At 42.6% G+C, this 21,943-nt stretch overlaps 1 protein-coding gene across 9 annotated transcripts in view; it reads left to right on the top strand.

The window, feature by feature from the left end:
- The window catches only part of tanc2b (tetratricopeptide repeat, ankyrin repeat and coiled-coil containing 2b), a 148,868-nt gene that overhangs the window by 95,442 nt on the left and 31,483 nt on the right, over positions 1-21,943 (top strand). For 5 of the 9 annotated variants that reach the window (XM_034120017.1, XM_034120015.1, XM_034120018.1 and 2 more), the window contains 4 exons: positions 1,575-1,691; positions 7,946-8,094; positions 13,188-13,371; positions 15,687-15,935. In XM_034120017.1, coding sequence (XP_033975908.1) covers positions 1,575-1,691; positions 7,946-8,094; positions 13,188-13,371; positions 15,687-15,935 — 699 coding nt within the window. Of the gene's footprint in view, positions 1-1,574; positions 1,692-2,747; positions 2,941-7,398; positions 7,672-7,945; positions 8,095-13,187; positions 13,372-15,686; positions 15,936-21,943 lie in introns of those variants that run through there. The other 4 variants (XM_034120019.1, XM_034120021.1, XM_034120023.1 and 1 more) reach the window with 3 other exon arrangements.

The following is a 21,943-nucleotide window of genomic DNA, read 5'->3' as shown; positions in this document are numbered from 1 at the left end:
CCACTCTGGTTCGGCGCGGTGCTGCTGCGCCGGATAGCTTTGGACATGTGCACTCACCCATAATAACAATGGTTAACAGTCGCAGCATACACTACATCATCTATTTTAAATCCTCATTTAACCAGATTAGCCAATTATAAACACATTATTCTTAATTCCTGCACACACAATGAGCCATGAACAAAATGGAGTTGATATAAGCTTCATTTCTTTGCACAGTTTGACCTGTATCCAACTCCATCAAAGTTGCAATTTCAAGAAAGGGAGAACTTGTATTAAGGTCAGAGATAATATGCCTAGAAAAATGTGTTCTTATTAGGGCTGCAATTTATAATAATTTGCATTGTAGATAGATCTGTCTGTTGCTTTTTTGATAATCCTTAATTGTCCTGTCAGAAAACTGTAATATATATTGTTTTGCAAAGCCCACAAAGACGTCCTCAAATGCCTTTTAATGTCCACAACAAAGAAACAAACAAAGATATTCAGTCTACTGCTATAGAGAAGTACACAAACCAGAAAACGGAAGCATCTAAGAAGCTGGAATTAGAGAATGTTGCTATTTTTACTTGAAAAACAACTCAAACTGAATAAATTATCAAAAATAAATGGCGATTAATGTAATAGTTCACAACTAATTGATTGATATTTGCAGCTCTTGTCCCAAAACTTGAGTGTGGGTATTGCTTCGGCGATCACACTTCTAATAGATGATATATTTTGTGTCCCCCATGTCTGCTATGCATCCTTGCAAAGCTGTTCTATGAGTAAAGAACTGCCATTGAATGGATGGTTTAGTTTTGCTTGGCATCTCTCCCTGTGGGTAAAACAAGTGTTCTTCGGTATAAACACCCCTGTGCTGTGAAATATTTTGCCTGCAGCCACAATGTATGCACCATTGATACCAGTCTGGGTAACAGTGCTTACAATCCCTGTGCCGTGACCAAGAAACCAAAATATCGTTTCACAACCACCACCCCCGGCTTTCTGCGCGCTCCCCCCTCTGAATCTCATGTCGAAGGGATTTGTTTGATGTCTCAGACTTTGTGCTTGAGTCAGGCGCGAGAACATTCCAAAAATGGATCTCATTTGCATACTTGCTGTGATTATGACGCTGGACAAATAGACACAACAGTACTTCTTTTCACTCCCATATTTTCAGCAACATGTCCATCTTGTTTTGTGCTCTGTGATTGAAATGCAGGCCGACACAGAGGAAGTATGGTGATATTATTACATTTTGGTGGTTGGTTGAGGTTCTGCTGCAGTATTGGTTTGCTCTATCCCACTTCCCGATTGCCCATGCAGCTTGTTTAGTCATACTTGAGCTTTTATTTGACCCAAGGCAAATAAAAGCTGCCGAAAAAAGCCTTCAGGATGTTTTCATTATATCAGTGTGGTTCTTCAAGCTCATAAGCTCTCTGTCTTCTTCCCTTTTCTGTCCTGTCCCTGTCACTCCTCTCTTTCTTCCATCTCCCTGATCTTTGTGTGTGTGTGTGTGCGTGTGTGTCTATGTGTGTGTGTACATGTTGTCCTCTCCTGTCTCTATATGTGTGTACGCTTTCTGCTCCCAGCCCCTCTGCGGAAAGCAAAGTTTGTGGAGAGCCCTCGCATTCCACAATCAGAGCTTGGCTCCCCTACACACACCTCCACCACTGCCAAGAACCCAGACCTGGACACATTCTGCCCTGGTAAGTTTTTGGCCAGCTCATCCCTCATTTCGTCCTGTACATTTCGGCATTTTAGGTTCCTGTAGGCCGTGATGTAATGTAGTGAAGGACATTTACTCAAGAACGGTACTTAAGTACAATTTTGGGGTACTTGTGCGTTTACTTGAGTATTTTTATTTAATGATACTTTCTACTTCTGCTCCACTACAAGCCAATTTTGTACTTTTTCCTCAATACATTTATTTGACAAAATTAGTGACTTGTTAGTTTACAGATTCAGCATATTGGCTAAAACTAAATATAAATAAACTATGCTGTATAATTATAGGTTAAGATATTTATATAAAGTAATTAAATTAGCTCCACCTTAACCAGCTGTGATGAACACATTAAGGCATCAATAAACTGAATCACCCTTTTTAATATACATGATTCTAAAATGGGACATTAAGCACAATAAGTATTGTTGGTACTTATTGTAAGTATATTTTTATGCCTATACTTTTGTGCTTTTACTTGAGTAAGATTTACCCTAGTTTTACCCTAGTATTTCTACTTTTACTAAGGTAAAATACTTCTTACTCCACTGCAGAGAGAGTGACACACACAGAGAGAGATGGGGGTGAATTATGACCGTTATTCTGCCTGCTGCTGCAAAAACATTGCTAAGGTCATTAATAAATAGCTTTGCTACACCCACAGTGTCCTCTCTGTCGCGCTAATCCTCCCTCGCTGCTTCCTCCCTCGCTGCTTCCTCACTCTGCCCTGCTTCTCGGACGTAGAGCTTGTTTAGGTGCCGGCGCTGTTTTTCTGTTAACTTCTCAGTCAGTGGTTGCTCCGTAATCCTGCAGATTTCCCTGCTCCCCCCCCCCCCCCCCCCTATCTATCCTTGTCACATCCCCCTCTCCCCCTTCTTATCTCTCCCCTGCTCACACAGTCAAAAGCAGGGTTACTCGGGGATATTGCTCTGTTGAGATTTGGTTCTGGTATATCTGCTTTCTGATCTTGCCTCTCCTCTTCCTGTTGCCACTGAGAAGCGCAGTGTTAGCTTCCTGACCTGTGTTGTTGGCTCGACCTCTGCTGGCTGGAAGGACTTGTCGCCAGAGTAGGACGATGCAGCAACACCCCAGGGTTGGATGAAGACATGAGAGAAATAGCGATGGGAGGTCTTAGTGCTTAACTTTTGTTACTTAGGGAGGAAAATGGTCGGCAGAGTGCAACAGCCTTTCCCTCTGCCCGACCCTTCTGCTGAATCTGTGCTCTATGGGAAGTAAGTGATCTGTTATAGAAGCATACTAGTGCATTTCTTCAAGTCCAAATAGTATGTTTTACCTTAGATACACCTTTAGTTCTGGCACCTGGCTTCCTCTTGGATATAATGGATGCAGAAGTGTTGTCCCTATAGCTTTGTTTTGCATCATTCCTGGGAAATAGAGTGTGTAATAACCCATCAGCTGCGATGAGCTGCTAAAATCTCCTGCAGATGTGACATTTCAGGGTTGAAATGGGAATTTCTGGCATCATTGAGGCAGGAAAAGAGTTGATTATAACCAGGAACTCTGCGTCTGTGCAATAACAACTTGAGCTGGAGAAGAACCAAGAGGGGATGAGATGAGTTTTCTTGGGGGGGGGGGGGGGAGGACTCACGCCTCCTGGATGGACAGATGGACATCTTAGCTCTTAACAAGGGCACCCTGGCATAAGGAGCAGCAGGGCAGTGACTTAAACATCTGATCGCATGCCAGTCAGCACTTTGCTGCTGACACTGGCTAGCGTCCTCTATCAGCTGATTTTTATGGTCTACAAAAGGAATTTGTGGTCCCATAAATATGGTTTGTGAATATTTTGTGAGATAGCTTGTAAATGTCACCCTCAGCCGTCCTCTGTATATCACACAAGTTAGCTCAAGCTTCTTGTGGTGGTGGTGACGGATAATGGTGTGTGTATTTTGGTTGTCATTTTAGTGTTTATCTGAAATGTGTTGTTACCATTTTTGTATTATAAAAGTAAAGAAGAGGTTTTAAAAAATATTAATGTCTTTGGTGGATTGACCACAATGGGCAGGCTGAGCTCCAGCAGGGGAACGAGTGACAAAGAGAACTAAATACCTTTTAATAACTTAAATTAAAAAGCTAGAAACAACAAGACTAAGCCTAATCATATTTAAATGGTCTAAAGAAAACCATTATTACAAAGGAAAGTACAAAGAGTCTTTTTTGTCAGACTGATTACGGTTGGAATAACAAGTTATCAACGTGTATTTACAGTTTCTTGAAAAATAAATACCTGTCATATCAAGGTACATTGATGCAAAAAAAAACAATACATATTGAATATGGCCATAAAGCAGTGTTATACATTGCCGCATTGGCCAAATGAACCGGAAATGTTAAAGGTATAGTTTCTATGGTAACAACAACCACACAGGAACAAGCTGTGGTCATTTATCATCGGATCACGCACTCTTAACCCTAATTCCTGCTTTCAAGTCTAAAACCTCCAAATATTGTTGCATCGATAACATCTTGCTGTGCACACGAGGAATGTGAAATTCACTCCTCTGATCTCTTGATTAGCTTTCCAGTCGCTGCTTTATACTAGGTGATGTGTTTGCGTATGTTCTATGTTATTCATGTGTTTCTGAAATAGGTGTGAATACCCTCTTTCCATTTCCGTTAGCTGTCAACAGCTTCCGTTGGAATTCATTCACACTCTTAAATCTATACATATCACCTCTTCTCTGAGCCTTTTTTTCTTACTTATCTAGCCCCTATTTTCTCTCTGTGGACTTTCCCCTGCGGAAGTGGCAGTTAAAGTGGCCAGGTACAGGTGAAATAAGAGCCGCCACATGGTATGTGCTATCTTACCTGCAGCCCCCGGCCTATTAATACCATCTCCTGTCCAGTCCCCTGCCTGCAGCACACATGCTTCCCTCTCCCTTCTCTCGGTGCTAGAGGGCAGATCTGTGGACGGCCAGGGAGAAACAGATGCGCTTGCACAGAAACACATTCCTAGCTGTGCGCAAAGATAGTTGCTATGGCAACCATCTGTCTCTTTCGCAGCTCAGGAATCCAATGGAGAGGAGAGTACGTGTGTGTGTGTGTGTGTGTGTGTGTGTGTGTGTGTGTGTGTGTGTGTGTGTGTGTGTGTGTGTGTGTGTGTGTGTGTGTGTGTGTGTGTGTGTGTGTGTGTGTGTGTGTGTGTGTGTGTGTGTGTGTGTGTGTGTGTGTGTGTGTGTGTGTGTGTGTGTGTGTGTGTGTGTGTGTGTGTGTGTGTGTGTGTGTGTGTGTGTGTGTGTGTGTGTGTGTGTGTGTGTGGAGGGTTGCTGGTTTGGAAAAATAAGAGATGTGTTTCATGCCAGTTTTTCAAATTCAAATGTTATCATTAAGGATGTCATGGTGTCACCTTGATGAGTTCCTCTTTAGGAGAGTGTTATATTCTCGATGCTGTCACGCAGCTTTGCAGCCATCTAGATGTTTCTCTTCAGTGGTTTCAGTCAGAGGGACGGTGTGTGATTGAATGTTATAATCTGAGTTTTAAGAACAGGGGAGCTGTTCAAAGATAGGGAATCCAACCCTTACGTTATGACAATGTATATTCCTTTTAACTGTAGCTCATAAGCATGGGTTACATTTAGAAAAAGGGCCATAACATCATTGTTTTTGTTCTGTGGCCGATCAAACATTCATATTTTGATCTAAGCTGACAGCTCCGTGAAAATGGTTGACCCAACCACTGAGTCTTAGTTGTGTGTGTGACCGCATGTTATGGTTTTTTTAAGGAAACAACATTCTTGTTGTGTTTAGCTCAAGGGAGTAACTGTCGGCTCCAGCGTCCAGATTAGAGATTTTGTTCTTCACATCAAAAGCGGCACAGACTGCTCGCCCCTGCAAAGGGTTGTCCAACAGCTGGCTGCGACAGAAATACCTTTGTAAGAAGCTAAAAAAAGAGGAACAGAAACCTAAAACGTACAGTACAGGCAGAGGAAGTGAGACAGGTAAACAAAGAAGATGAGTGAAAAGGACACAGAAACACAGACGAGCCCCTGTTTGATCACGGTCACAGCCGCTAACCCCCCCCGGAGCATTTGACTAATCAGTGCTAATGTATTCACTGCTTGTACTACCAGTCAGTCGACCACACTGCCTCAATGTCCAGACACATACAGCCACTACAGTGACAATTCCACTAATTGATAAAAACAGACAAATTATCTCCAACTATTTTTGATATATTATTGTTAAAGACAGAAGGCAGAAAATCCGATGTTCAGCCTCTAATAAAGGAAGATTACCAGTTTTTCTCTGTTTTCATATCATATTAAACTGATAAAACAAGACATTTAAAAGCATCACTTTGAATTATAGACTGTGATGGACATTTTTCTAAATGTTTCATTCTTTTCTGACATGATATTGACCTAGAGATTGATTTAGAAAATCACCTGCAAATGAATCGCTAATGAAAATAATTGTTAGTTCCCGCCTTACCAGCCAGCGATAGATGTTTCTTCACCTTCAATTTCCTCCTATTATCTATAAGGAGGTGGGGCAGTCCTTCTGTCTACCTACACCTTCTTTATTACTGCGTTCAGCTCTCTTCCTCCATGGATGCTGGGGGATTCAGTGACCTTGGAGGCCCTGGTACAGTAAACGCTGCTCCATATAAAGTGCATCAAGCCGCTTTACATCTCATCAAGGCTCATGAGTAATTAGCTATTTTGGACCTAATGTTTGCTGTGATTACCTCATTATTACCACTGCTGTGGCTTTTATTAGGGCTCAGCAACATATCCAAGGTTTTATTTAGACAGTGCCAGTCTTCCATTACTTACTCAGAAGGACTTGGAGTCAATCTAATGATCCTGACTTGCTGTCTGTCCATGAAGGAATGGAGAGGGGCAGCCCCGGCTTTAGATTGCCTGTCCGTCTGTTAGTCCTTGAACAGACGAGTGAGAGGCCACAGGCTGCAGACAAGCTGTCTGTCTTCAGAGAAGGGGGTGTGGGGACACTTTCTAATGGTCGTCAGTCAGGACTCGGTGTAGCTACCTGCCAATCTGGTCTGACCTGCCCGGCAGGAAATCAAGCGGGGAGAAGAGAGAGAGAACTGGCCCTACCGCTTTGTCTCACTGGTGTTTATTTACACATCGTGCCATCTTGTGCTGTTGGCCTCAATGTCATTAACGTCCAATCCAATTCTCAGGCTTATACGTCCAATTACAGCTGCTTGTTTCCAGCCACTAGTTAGTCCTTTTAACAGCTAGCAGCAGTGTGGGTAATTTGTGACACTCGAGTAAATAAAGTAAAAGTGGGTTGAAATTGATATTGCAGGCACCTTTAGGGCATGATAGCCAGGTATTATAAAAAAAAAAATATGACACCAGCAATGAGGGCTTGTTATGGGTGGAGAGTAACCAGGCAACAGATGAGGTCATTAAGGGATTTCTTTTTTTCCTTGGATCCTGTTGCAAAGTTGGCAACCGAAATCCCTGCGTGTGTCTGATCATCTGATCATCACGTAGGCTTGTTTATTTTTCTCTCTTTAGAGCTCTGTAAACAGTATAGAGGTGTATTCAACTCCACTTTGTCTTGAGGAGTCACACACAGCCTCTCTCTCTCTCTCTCTCTCTCTCTCTCTCTCTCTCTCTCTCTCTCTCTCTCTCTCTCTCTCTCTCTCTCTCTCTCTCTCTCTCTCTCTCTCTCTCTCTCTCTCTCTCTCTGTCTCTCTCTCTCTGTCACACACACACGCGCAGGTGAAGGGCGTATCTCATTGCGTCACACGAGCTGCAGTGGTGATGAGTGGTGCGGAAGGAGCTGCCGTCAGTGTGGAGAGCTCTCGCTGCTCAGTGTGGAAATAGGTTTTTTGTAAACAGCTTGAAAGGGATTTTTGTTGCGGCTGAAGGGATTGTTTGGAGTTTACGTGAGAGGACACCTCAACAAAGATGTCCAGCTGTGGGGAAATTTGCCTGTAATGCACAGCTCTGAGCAAGTGGAAAACTCAGGTAGGCTGTTCCATGTCTTCCTGAGCACAGGTGCTGTTGTTCTCTGTATCCGGGTGTGTGTCGCTGCTGTGGTTAATACATAGCGGGTGGATAGCAGATACTCCGCGTGCTATTCCATCGCCTGTTTGATGTGTTTCTCCTTTTTGTGAAATCAAGCTGCTGTTCTGTTCCTACCCACCACTGACACACATTTGTTCTTTCTTTCTCTCCCCTGCAATGTTTTCCTCACCCCCCATCCACCTCCGTCCTCCTGCCCGTCTCTCTGCCTCTGCAGGGGAGTCAAGCCGGGAGCTGGGCCCCCCTCCGTCGGTGGATGAGGCAGCCAACACATTGATGACGCGCCTGGGTTTCCTTCTGGGAGACAAAGTGAGCGAGGGGCCAGCCGGTACCCAGTACAGCATGGAGGAACCCGAGGCAAGACAGGTAATGGTCTCACTAATGAACTGGACTTTTTTTTGCAAGAGAAATCTTTTATTTATATCTTTTATCTCTGCATTCATTGGAGAAGAAGATACAACTCTGTTATCTTTTCTTAAAGAGCCTGTAGACAAAAAACTAAACACCCAATGAAAGAAACTGTTTTTCCCAGCACTGCATTCAACTCTCATGATGTCACCTGATTCAGTCTTTGAGTCAATATAAGGGAAACTTTGTCTGGGGTTGTGTAATTCAAACAATTGTTGCCAAGAAATATACTCCAGTTTTGTTTTTATTGCCTTTTCTGCGTTTGTTACGGTTTATCCTAATCTGATTATCTTACTCTGTATGTGATTATGACACATTTCTATCGTGGGAGATCGTGCTTTGGAACTTGAACAAACATGCAGTCGTCTGCTTTCGACATTTATCTTCATAATATCAGTGTTTACACTTGGTTTTGACAGATTTTTGGATGGCAGGGTAGCCGGATCAAAAGAGTTCTGTAAATTGCCCTCATACACCACAGCTTCGGAATTTATCAGTGCCTCTCCATCTAACATTGGATATCTCTACTTAGATTTGTATATAACCAATTATTTATTTACCAGCGTACTTAGAACTTGTCTTATTGGAAGAAAGTTTCTTAAGGTTGAGTTGAGCTGCAGGTTCTGGGTTTCTCTCCTGCATTTTAACCTTTCAATTTGGGAATTTGGCAGTTGAGCAACAAACAGCTCTTGGCACAACAGGCCGCTCTACGCTCTGCAGCAGATGCCCTGGTTTCTCTCTCTGAACCTGGTTTGACAGGTATGAATTTTCCAAACTAAGGGAAAAAATCAGCAGCGGCAGAGAGAAAGAGAGGCAGATATAGGTAGGGGGAAAAGGGGCCAACCTGTTGCTGAATCCTTCAAAGAGAGTCTAGGTATGGGCTTGCACTAAAGCAGTGTGGATAAGCGATTAGACTGATGGACTGCCTGTGCTTGATGTGAGCGCTGCTGTAGCAGTGGGGGTGTATCAATTGAGAGAGGTTTATTCAAGCGGCTCTTTTTAGAGACGTGACTCACACCAGCGCCCCGCTGCATCGTGAACACAGAACAGACCTATTATTTAAGATATCTGCCCCAAATGCTGTTCTCCGGATGTAGTTTGTGTGATTCATTATCTCCAAAAAATGACAGAAAATGCCTGTCATTTTTTTTAGCAGCTTATAGAGCAGGCTTTTGTTGTGATTGTGCTAATTTGCTTGGGTTTTACTAGCTTTCAATAACATTCATTACAGTCGACACAACCAAGTTACTACCTTTTATTTACTGTAAAGGAAGCAGGCCGATATCTTCCTATTTAAAAAATGTTGAGCTAAGGTGAGCGTTCTATTTTTCTGTAAAACACCAATCTACCATCTTCCATTTGACATGGTTAGGTTCCTCCATTAGCTGGTGTCGGTGCTGCCAGACCTCGCCAGCAGACAGAACAAGGTGACCTTAACTCGCAGAGAGTGCTGTTAATTGCCTTTCATACTCTCGTGCTCAAGCTCCCTGAATAGACGCGTTGCCCCCAAGTTCAATCCAATCCACGTGCGACGCCTGAGGTCAGGCCTGCACTAGGCCAGGTTCATTAGCCCAGCAGATAGCGCTGTGGTGTTGCTGTGTGTTTTTTTGTGTATTGTTTGCTTGCTCTGAGGGTCAAGCTCCTGTAAACATAACACTTTAGTGGTCCCATCCATGGCGAAAGCAGAGGGCAATGCCACAAAACACACACTAAGCACCTACTTTAACAGAGCCTGAAATGGCCAGGGTTAGTTCTTTCAGAAAGGGGATGATGTTGTATTTGAAGGTCGATTATGTCTACAACATAATGGTTAGTTCTGGTGTTACTAGAGTAAATTATATCGAAAAATATTTGAAATATTTTCGATAAGTTTCTAAATGATGTGGGAAAAATAATATAACCACTTCTAAAGTAATTCAGTCCAGTTGAATGGGCCTATTTAAAGTGGCCCTATTGTGCTTTTGGGGGTTTTCCCTCTCCTCTAGTGTGTTATATAGGTTTGTGTGCAAGTAAATGGTCTGCAAAGGCTATAATCTCAATGTTCCATCCAGAGGAAATCACCTCCCACACACTCCCCCCCCCCTAATGCCTGAAACGCCTCTATGGGACTCCTTTGTTTACTTCCGTAACATGATGACACTCATTTCTATTGGCTAATGCTCTGACAAATTGTACGTGATATGTGGGGCATTTCAGACAAATCTCTAAGCGAATGAACAACAGAGCCGACTAGCTAACCAATCAGAGCAGACTGGGCTCTGGTTTCAGACCAAGATGTCCTCTTTGTAGCTAAATTACCTTTTTGACAGTGTCATTCAAACTGCCTTTGGAGTTGGATTAGATGGATTGCCATGATATATATTTAAGCAATAGCTCACGACAGGCCGTGGTATATGCTCATTATATCACAGCTAAGGGGCGTGGTTCGGCCCGACGCGAAGCTTCGTTTTATAAAACGGTTACCAAGTGTGGCAATATGAAAGAAAAATACACACTCTAATTTAAATAGTTTTTACTAGTAAATAATGATGTTCAAAATAAAATAGTCCCTCTGTTGCCTTCTGCACGAAACATAGTGCGAGGTGGTTGCTATGCAACAACACTAACAACAGCTAGCGAACATATTAGACAGAGAGCGTTGATCCATTATTTGGCTATTTATTTACATTAATGTGTATGTTGCCGTTTATTGTGCACCCACTGAAAAACTGTCCAGCATCAGTAGCATGGCTTACGTGGTTACTTGTATAGGTTGAGGTTGTTCTAGGCTGTTGCTTGGCGTTGCGAGAATATTGCTCCACTTTCTCCGGTCCCCGAGATTGGGCTTCCAGTAGCTCTGGAGAGAGCTTTCGCACCTGTGGCCACTAACGGTCATAATTTCTCTGCTTTGTTTCAAGACCCGCATCAGAAAGCTTTTGAATGGTGGTACTTTTCCAGTTGGTCTACCTGCTCTTCACGTAGCTCTACATGTCGTCGTTTAGGTGCTTTTTGTTCTGGAGATAGGCACTCCTCAATCCACTCCTCCATAGTAAGACCCCCCCCCCCCCGGAGGTCGAAGTTAATCTTAAATGTTTTTGCGGACCTTTTTGATTACAGATTTGAAAACATGGTTGCTTGCTTTAAAAGTAGCACAATTCATTATGTCAAACCTTGGAAAGTATTTAGATATCCCTGCCCTAATGCCAAAGGAACTGCACACTGAATATGTTTTTGCCGTTTGATGTCTATGTCTGGACCGTTGCGTAAAAAGGAGGGTTTCTGCCCCGTTACTTCTCCGCTGCTTTCTTGTTCCAGTTTGAAAAGCAAACTGCAGGCAGTTTGCTTTTCAGCCCAACTGTATACTGTTTATCTCAGACGCGGAGGGATACTGACTTGGGATACTACCCGTGGTATACGCTCAGTATACCACGGCTAAGAACCAATCAGATTGCTTGATTTTACTTGTCCGTTTTATAAATAAAGACATTCATGGTCCCCAGAAGAAGAATTTGATGATCCTCTGGCTTTTCCAGTGTCATTGACATTTACGTTTATAATTCAAATGTCTCAACAACAGTTGGATACATTTTCATGAAATTTGGGTCGGCCATCCATGTTCCCTTCATGATGAACTTCAAAATGTTGGTGATCCTCTGATGTTCTGTTTAGCGCCGTCATCAAGTCAACATTTTAAATGTGTTCAATATCTTGATTTGTGACCAAATCCTTGAAATATAATGACATTCCCATCATCCGTCCTTCCTCCATCTGAAGTAAGCACTTAGCTCACTAGCATGGCTGTGAACACTTTGTCATGGATCTTAGACACTTTTAAAATGTGGGCAGGGATTCTCGAGGATCAAACCCTGCGATTGATTGACCCCGATCCGTCTTCTGAGCCAAAGGCTTAGGAGCCTTTCAGCAGATAATTGTCAGTTTAATCAATAATGAAAGTAATCGGCAGTTGCAGCCCTACTCCAGACTGTATCCGTGTGTGGGTGTGTGTATTAGCTTAGTGTGTCCCTTCAGTCTTCTTCCTGCAGATTAAACTAGACTAGATTTAGCCTTGAGGGCCACTTCACCTCTCACGATCTCTCCAGTGTTGACCTGAACTCATCGGCAGCACCGTTAAGGAGAGACCTCCATTTGTTTCAGTGTCTGATACTTAATCACTTGGCATCCTTGTTTTTCTTGCGCCTCTGCATTTCCGTTGATGCTGCATGCCTGTGTTTAGGTGTGTGTGTTTCTGTGAGAGCGTCAGTGGGTGTTCACAGCAGCAGATTAGACGCAGCAGAGTGTTTTATGTCCCCTGTTGTCTCATCTCTTCTAACCTGAGCTGACGCAGAAGAAGGTCACTGCAGGGTGCCAAAACAAGGCCATAAAGAATCATACATTTATTGTGTGATTTGAATTTTCAGTGGAATCAGGGCATGTCTAGGAAGAACAACAGTACACAACCCCACATGTGCCATGGGACTCTGCAGAATCTGATTTTGGAAATGCCACTCCCTTTAGTTTCTAAAAAGGGAAAATTACTGTTTTCCTGCATTTAGATGTTGCCGCTCACATCCCTGGTGTTTACGCTAACTCTCCAACGCTTGGTTATTTCCTGCCATACTCCTCAGATGCAGTACATTGTGCTGTAAGGTACCTTTTTGTAAAGCGATTTATAGGTTATATAGGTGCTATTTATTAACATTATTGGGAATAACACTAGTTATTGAATGTTTTTTGTGTGTGTCAACATATTGTACATGTATGTTTGAGCTGTGTAGCATTACATAATTCTTGCTGAAGCTATTCCAAACCCTTATTTTTGAAAATTGCTACAAATATAATGTATTATATGATTGTATGTGTGTGGGAGAGGAAAGCCTTTGAAGGACCAACTACATAGAGGCAGCGGGGGTCTAAGCTTTTGAAAACAGCGATATTGAAGTGACATTTTACTCTGAATATGACTCAGATATTAAAAGTTCAAACATTTCACTTTGCCTTTTGTACTAGTGTGCACTCATTGAATTATCTGAACACAATAAAGTGTTTTTAAAAGTTGTTTCTGTCTTTTCCAGGGCCAGAACCAGAGGATCAGCCCGTGCTCCACCCTGACCAGCAGCACCGCCTCCCCCCCCGCAGGCAGCCCCTGCTCCACCCTCCCTCCTGCGATGCCTGGCCAGGCCGGCAACAGGGACTGTGCCTACGGCTCGGTCACCAGTCCCACCTCCACCCTGGAGAGCAGGGACAGCGGGATTATCGGTGAGATACATACACAGATTTATAAAGAACAGTTTGAACAAATGTGTAAGGATAAGGCTAGAGTTATTCAATATCTTTCTCCTTTGTTCCATTAACAAACCAACACATTATTTATAAACTCACAGTCTCTTTAAAACACCACAATTGATGTATAAAGTAGAAAGAAAGATGCCTCCCCACTGTATCCAGAAGCTATTTTAAAGGGGACCTATCATGCAAAATGCACTTTTGTACGTCTTTTATACATGAATATGTGTCCCCGGTGTTCCAGGGAACTCACCAAGTGTCAGAAAACACAACCCTCTCTATATTCCTCCATACCCAAATCTCTAAAAAAGGGGCTGCAACGGATCTGATAAAAACTGATCCAGATTTGAACACTTTACTGACGTCAGGACGGTGGCGCTACGGCTATTGGGCCAACTCTCCACCTATCAGGGGAATGTGGGGTTGGGCCACGGCCGGCCATTGCCGCTCGAAAGCGCTGGAGACGCTGTAGTACATATGCCAGGCCTGTAAGTGGAGCTATAGTCTGCCACAAAAGCAGCGAAGAAGACTTGGTTACCATGGTTACCCTTCTGTTTATTCTCTGCTGTGGCTTTCTTTCTCCCTCCCCGAGGCAAGCGTTTGCTCCCGCTGCTTTAATTCAATGCAATCCCTCCCCGTCGAGGCAAGCACTATAATTCTCTCCGGTTAGTCCACCAGCAGATGACAAACACCCACCTCTCCGCCTCTTCCAAGGAACGAGGGGACCGTGCGGCAGAGTTTCAGTTTCAGTTTCTTTCGCCGGTCAAGATGTCCGTTAAAGTTTAAATCTTCCGGACAAAATTAGAAAAGTGCCGGTCAAAGGTCTTCTTTGTTATTTATTGAGCTTTAAAACAAATGAATAACGATTCTATATAGGCTATAATAAAACACGGAGGACGGAGATCTCTTTTTCTCCCCCTCTTCTGACAGCCCAGCAGCTGATCAGAGCACGGCTCACCTCTCCTGCAGGGGGGCGTGGTCAGCAGAATCAGACCCGTAGACAGCAAACAGCACATAGAGCGAAATGAGGCATGGCTAAAATGCATGATCTGTTTGGTATTTCGAAAACAGAAACGTATAAATATACCTTATATAGGTATGGCCCTACAATATATCATTTAAATATAGCATGATAGGTTTCCTTTAAATTTGAGTAAGTCTGTATGAACTAAGAGGTATTTGCATTTTTACAAAAATAGGACCAAATGCAAGATATAAAACAGTCAAGGGAGCTACATGGGGAATAGTTTTGAAAAGCAAATCAAAATGTATAATACACTTTTATTATAATTCACTTAAAAAACAAAACAATATATCTACCAAAAACATTGCAACTAAGATGAAGATGATTTGCAAATATAAAACATTGGTGTGTGAACACTTATTTATATGAGTGTATATGAATTTAGGGGGGATTATTTGGGTATATTAAATAAACAAATGTTTTATTTTGAGTCTTTATTTTCAGTATATACCACATAATAAATGTATAAAGGGTAAGCTAAGGCTTTAGCCTACACCTTTTCAGTCCGTAGGAATTTGCTTTGGAATGTCACTATTTCAAAAGTAGAGGCTGATTATTGTTATTATTATTTATTGTACATGTGTATATGAGTTTTAAAGGTTTAAAACAACAGACTTACTAAGTAACTAACTAACTAATAAGAGATGTATTTGCGTCCAGTATGGTGAGAAGAGAATTACAAGTGGTAAAAAGCAAATAATGCCAAGCTAGAAACCAAATAACTGTCTATAAAAGACAGGATTTTAAAAACAAAATATTCGACCTTACCTGCTCATCCTGTTAGATTCAAAGCCTCTGATACCTGAGAGTTACATCTTGTGACAGTCAGTGGGAACATGCCTCATTTCACAGCTTTGTTCAAATCACCCCAAAAACGCTCTCATGTCCCCTTTAGCTCAAAATGTAAACATCTGAGTTTCCAGACAGACTTTGGTACTTCTCATGCACAGTCAGAACCAGTCTCTCCTCCTACGGGAAGACAATTCAGTTGCTTATGTCCTATTGACATCCACTGCCGCATTGTTAGCAAGAAAACAGGAGAGATAATCGCTCACTGATGTGAAGCGCTGATGTCAATACAGGTGCCAACACTGTTTCCATGCAACAATAATGAACACCTGCGTTCAGAACATCCATAAATAAGTGTGAAATCAGACGCCCGGGTTGTGAAAATGGACTGAAAGTATGAGGCTCATTTCTCACAATAAACCCATCATAGCTGTATATGCAACATAACTAAAATTCATGTTTGGTTCTGTTGCAGCCACACTGACCAGCTACTCAGAGAACATGGAGCGAGGCGGGAAATACGGCGAGGGCTCCCGGGGAAACCTGAAGCTGTGGCAGTCCCAGAAATCAGGCATGGACTCGTTCCTGTACCGGGTGGATGAAAACATGACCGCCTCCACCTACAGCCTCAACAAAATCCCTGAGCGCAACCTGGAGAGCATGTCCTCCCACTCCGCCCACTCCATCCCTCTGTACCTCATGCCCCGCCCTAACTCTGTGGCTGGTGAGTCCCCTTCCTCTTTCCCTTACTCTCCTTTGGAAGTACAAAGGGAGGACAGTTTGTCTAAGGAGCCGGAAATATGGTTATTTACAAGAGCAGTATACCAATTTTGCCAAAGTGGAGTACTTTTTCTGGCAACATGGGATTGAACTGCTCTTTCTATTTTTGGCTCCTTTATTTGGCATCCTCACTTCTGTCATGTTTTCTTTCCTTGCTTGTTTCCTTCCTTGATGAACTGTGATCCTTCCCTTTGAATTCTTTCATTGATACATCCATGTGTGTGACCATGGATGTATCAATGAAACTGAAGAATAGATCACCCTCATGTGGGATTTTTCAGAGTCATATGTATGATTCTAAATCTTGAGACATTTGTTTTGCCAACTAGTCTTTCCTCCAACGTTCAAAAAGCATTCTCAACACCTTGAAATGCCTTCACCTTTTTTGTCTGTCATTGGCTATAAGCAGTTTTTCAGATTTTAGACATAAATATCCCATAGCTTGGTTAAGTATTGACCGCCAGAGGTTCAGTAGGGAGAAATCTCATCTGTAAACCTTCATATAACCAGCTCTGAACAAATTAAACACAAATCTCAAACCTCCACATCACATTACTCCTGCTAATCTGTGATAAACCAGCCTCAACTCTCTCAAATGTGAGGCTTGGTTAGAAGAGGAGATCAATTGTGGTTTGCTTTGATTCTTTTCTTTTGTCATTTTAAATACATTCATTAACTATCTATGGAAAAACAACTCTTGTTCCTCAAAATTTGAGCGTTTGTGTTTCAATTTCGGTAAGCGGCAAATCCATGGTGGTATTTAGTTCAACTATTACAACCCTGTGGTGTGGATCGAAACCACAGAGCAGAATAATAGTGTGGGAAAAACAGCTTCAGCAGGAGAACATACTGCGGCTGGAAGGATATCACATACAAAAACAGGCATTTGTGTTGCTGACAGAGGTCTCATTGATGTGTGCTTCAGAGCCTTCGGAAAAATAACAGCAAATGTATCATGAAAAATGTCAGTTTCATAACAGCGAAGCAGTCCTAATGGGCCTGATTGTGTTATTGTTCTCATCTTGAGAGAGGCTGGTACAGACGATGAGCTCTATTATGCACTTCACCCACTCCCACTGGCAAAAGGGGGAAAAAAAGCGTTTGCACGTACTGTAGACACGCACATAATATTTCACTAAACACTGTAATATGCCTGACAAGGCCCGTCGCCACAGCTATGACCTTCTATTTATGCCGGTCGTGTTCTGCAGTGTGACACTGCTGTCAGGCAGCGATGCGACTCTGCCGGGGTTTAGAGATTCACCCTCGATCTCATCCCCGCCCCTCAATACCCAGACCTTCAAAGGAGCCTGAGTGAGCTGGAGACGGTTTAAAAGACGTACTATAAGCTGCAGATGATGCAAAAAATAAAGAGAGAGAGGCTGCGGGGGAGAAAAAAAAACATGATAATGTTTCTGAATGCATTTGTATTTGTCAGGAACATGAATTCTGAAGGAGAGGGAGACGGATACATTCGGAATAGGAGTGAAAGTAGAGTTTCGTAATCTCTCGCTCCCTCTCACTCTCTCCTCCACAAAGAATTATTAGACGATGTAGGGATGGGAGGCGAGCACAGGCTGAGGATTGGCTGGGCTCACACAGCAGTGGAACATCAAAGCCCCAGGCATTAACCGTTTCTATCCCCCAGAGTGACGGAGAGAGACTCGCTTTGAAGTGTGGGGAGAGAGGGAGAGTAGAAGGGGACCGGGGAGGGAAACGAAGAGGGGGTGGGTTTAGCTGCTCTATTACCTAATGAAGGCAGAGCTGTGCGTTGGTAGAGCTTAAGATGGATATGTAGGAAGGTGTAACCAAGACAGAGTAGTCCTCATTTCAGAAGGGCAGAATTAAGGTTTTTAGAAATGAGTCATTACAGCCCGTTTGGAATATAATTAGTTCCAGAAAATAATTTTACTGAAGAATTGTACGTCAGGACTAATTCATTACCAATTATTTCTCACAAATACCCCTACAAATTCAAGTAAAGTAGTGTGAACCACAAATAGAACTGCAGCATCCGTCTTGTATTCCATACAATGGGTCAAGCTCCTAAATGCTATATCCTACATTTCCCATAATGCAACTTGATATTATCTTTAATTAAAGTTTATCTTGTCAAAAGGGAGTTTTGCAAGTCTTGTTTAGGTGTAGTATCAAATCGATGGGGAAGACCTGGAAACAATGACCAATCAGAGCAGACTCAGCTGTTTCGGGAGGGGGTTTAAAGAGACAGGCGCTAAAACGAGGCCTTTCAGACAGAGGGTGAATACGGCTGCGGTCAGGTTAACAGTTTGAGAAAAATTCGGGTTTTTTTCTAACATTGAAGCTTGTAAACATGTGCTAGATATAAGTATGAACATGAAAATGAGAATGATATGTGCCCTTTAAGCCTTCCCTGCCTGGTTAAAGAGCAAAGAGGCTTTATAGTTTGAACACACCCCCTTCACAAATGAAAGTATGAGCATGCGGTCGCCTGGTTGTCGGGGGTGTAAATGTCTCCAGAGTAGCTCATATATTTTTCACATAGTTTTTTTCTAATTCCCCTCAATGGTATTGGTGTGTAGGCACACACTGACATCTCAAAACCTTGGCAAATTAAACCCAACAACAATAGGGAAAGTCATTTGTATAATTTAGCTGAACTGACCCTGATGTTGGAGGATCTATATACCCCAGCTTCTATAATGACCTGGGGATTGTGGAATCCCTACTCACACAAAGACTTAAGAGTTATAAAAGACCTTCTGACATTCTATGAACTCACTCTATAGGCCTATATCTCACTAAATTGAGATAACGGCTCACCTGAGATTACATTATTCAATTTGGGGGGCGGACAAGTGTCATTGATTTCCTTTTCAACCATTTTTTCCCTGATAATCCCACCTCTGCTTATATACTCTGTGTAAAGCCCGGAAATATTATTGTTTTAGTGCCAGCACCTCCATCATTTATCGTCTCGAGTCATCTCTCGGGGCGGTGAGAGGAGAATGGTGAGGCGTTTAGAGCAGCAGCAGCCACCTCATATCTTAGATGACGAGGCGGCTCCCGGCTGATACAGTGACTGGCTCTGGACGGCAGCCCAGCTGGTCTTTGAGTGTGTGTATGTACGTGTGTGTGTGCACGCATGCGTTCAAGCTATCAGTCACTCTTTGAAACAGGAAGTGTCTGATGTGGCTGTCGTTGGCTCAAACAGCTAGGCTCTCTATTCCACACTTTCTTTTTCATACTCTCCCTCTTCCATACAGTTCTCCCTTCCTCTGTATTTCTTTTCACTATGCGTGCAGTCTTAGCGCATTGGCACAGGAGCTGTGAAAGTGATCCTCAGGAGCCTGCTGCATTGCAGATAGAGGTGATGAGCACACAGATTTGATTCCTCACATTCAGACACAGTTGAAAGAGAGAGAAAAAGGAGCCATTCTAGCCCTGAGTCATTCTCCCTTGGTTTAGCAGCTCCACTGTTTCCTCTTTTAGCGCAGTTGGATGACCGGCACCCACATTCCCATCAGGGCCAGGCCTCCAGCATTCTCAGCTGCCATTTTCCTCCATTTTGGGAAACCCATGTGGCTCTTCTCTGGGTCCATGGCTGGGTTGACTCAAGCACTCATACATACTGAGCCATACACATGATCTGTACTTCATTAGGGCGTAGCTCCAGAGGCAGAGAAACCCCCCTCGGACCAAGGAGAGGACAGATCAGTGTTGAGGTGGTAGTGAGAGGTCCTGGGCTCAGAGCCCTGTCCGCAGAGGGATTACTGTGGCGTGCTTTTTGGAGTCACTGGAGAGAAGGAGTTTGCAGCCCAAGTTACATCTTTCCCCAACTCCTTGACTATGACTTGGGATTTCAGGACCTCAGAGTATTTCAGGTAGAAATGTATTAACATTTATTGAAAAATGTCTGTTACAGGATATAAATCCTCCACAGCAGACCCTCCAACTGCAACAAACAAACAGTACAACAAATTAATACCACAATATACTCCTTAAATATCATTTTATCGTTTTGCCCAAGTTTGTAACTCTTCTGTTTTACTTCTTTCTCACAAAATTATTTTTCGCTTTTATTTTCCCTATTGTTATAAAAAAAAACTGTACATTGTTGCACTTAGCCTTTATTAGTCTCCATTTGTTATCAACGATAATTATATAAGTGTTGTTCCCAATCAAAGTTTCCTAATTCCCTTCAAGTTTCTATGGACATTTGCCTTGTTTTAATTTGATTTTAGAGCTCAATTTCCTATAGATTTTTTTATAACAAAATACCTTAAATAACAACACCATGTTCACTTTTACTGATGGGGCTAAATATATATTTGTTTAAACTCATCATCAACTTTAACATCCAACTCATGTGGTGTGTCAGCACCTCTCCACCTTGATGGTGCTTGTACATGTTGAAAAAAAGAGAAAACAAATTCAAGAGTTAGAGACTACAAGCTCTTATAAGGAGAAGTCCATCTGATTATAAGATGGATATTATTTTTGAAGCTTGTTGATGTATTGATAACATTTTACTCTCCAATGTAATTGCTGTTATGATCAGAAGGGTATAGTCAAATGATCAGAATGGCTTAAAACAAGCATACATTTGGACATAATACATTTATGTCAAATGATAAGATTATTACCCAAAGTGTCCAATCTTAACACCATTGCTGATTACAGACCAGCTTCCTGGTTTCCTGAGGGATTATAACCAACATTCCAAGGGCACTCTTTCAAATAAAGTAGTTAAAGGTGGGGTAGGTATTAGTCCAATCGTCACCACTTCTATTTCTTGCCTTCTTCACTTTGTCGTCACGATGATCCCGAATTCTCCGAAATTACCTCAGTGTGTGCAGTGTTTTTATAACCAATAGAACCACTAAGGAAACATCTACGAATTCCAACCCAAGTTAAATAAAGTAGAATTACCATAGAAAAACACTGGCTAGGTTCCCAGAAAAGTGTTACACAGAATATTTTCCCAAATTACTACTTTGTGGATAATATAGTGTCTCTTAAATGTTCTCCTTTATCAGCCTCTCCTTAGGTTGTCCATTATCACTGCATGACTAGAGTTTATTTGAACCAGTTTCCACTTTTTGGCTCATTTTAAAAACAAACAAACTGCTCTGTCAATGACGGTGTCTTCGTTTGATGTTGTGACTTGGCAGCTTGGTCACCTCAGTCCCTTAATCTCCTGAATTTATTTGTATGGCTTAAGTTCATCTTTATTGTCACAGGAGGACATTTGGTTTACAGCAAACCACCAAGTAAAAAAGATGGCACCTGTATATCTGCCAAAAAGAGGTTTAAATTCTCCAAAAGTTAGTATTCAGAGCTGGCTACATCAAGCATGGCTTCCCCGAAACTTGTCCCTTATGCGTTTCTGCTAAATAAAACAGCTGCGGACCAATCAGCTGCTGGCCATTTAATACATCTCTAACCGATGATTTATTTTCTCTTTCACTCCCGCCCCTTTATCTGGGGTTCAGGTGTGACGGAGAATCGGGTTCCGTTGTTTACTCACACTGGTGACGGGGTCTATCCTCATTTAACATTCACTAGTTCCGAGCGTTGGCCCCGAAGACGCAGCATGGTGTGAACAATCAGCAGCCAGCGTCAGACGGAGCTCACTCCATGAATAAGACATTTGTCTGCTGAGCTAATTAATCCTGAGAGGGGCCGGATGGCATCTGCCTCCGTGCCGCGTGACAGACACTGAGAGGAGGGAGTTTTTAGGAAAGCACCATGTAGGGCTGGCTTGCTCCTTCCTGTTGGAGTTAGCAAGTGTGAGCGCGGGAGCCTGACAACTGCCTCAAGACACTGGCATGAACCAGTACCACCTTCTTTTGTCTTTATTTGTAGTGCTTGTTGACTGTAAGTGTCTCTCTATGTACATACACATGTTGACTATAGTATCTTTTCCCCCCTCTTTCTCTGAAATACTTTCCCTCTGTCTTCTATCAAATA

The sequence above is a fragment of the Trematomus bernacchii genome, unplaced genomic scaffold (assembly GCF_902827165.1).
Source record: "Trematomus bernacchii unplaced genomic scaffold, fTreBer1.1, whole genome shotgun sequence".
In the NCBI taxonomy this organism is placed as follows: domain Eukaryota; kingdom Metazoa; phylum Chordata; class Actinopteri; order Perciformes; family Nototheniidae; genus Trematomus; species Trematomus bernacchii.
Note: the sequence above shows the minus strand (reverse complement) of the source record. Positions and strands in the feature narration are given on the sequence as shown.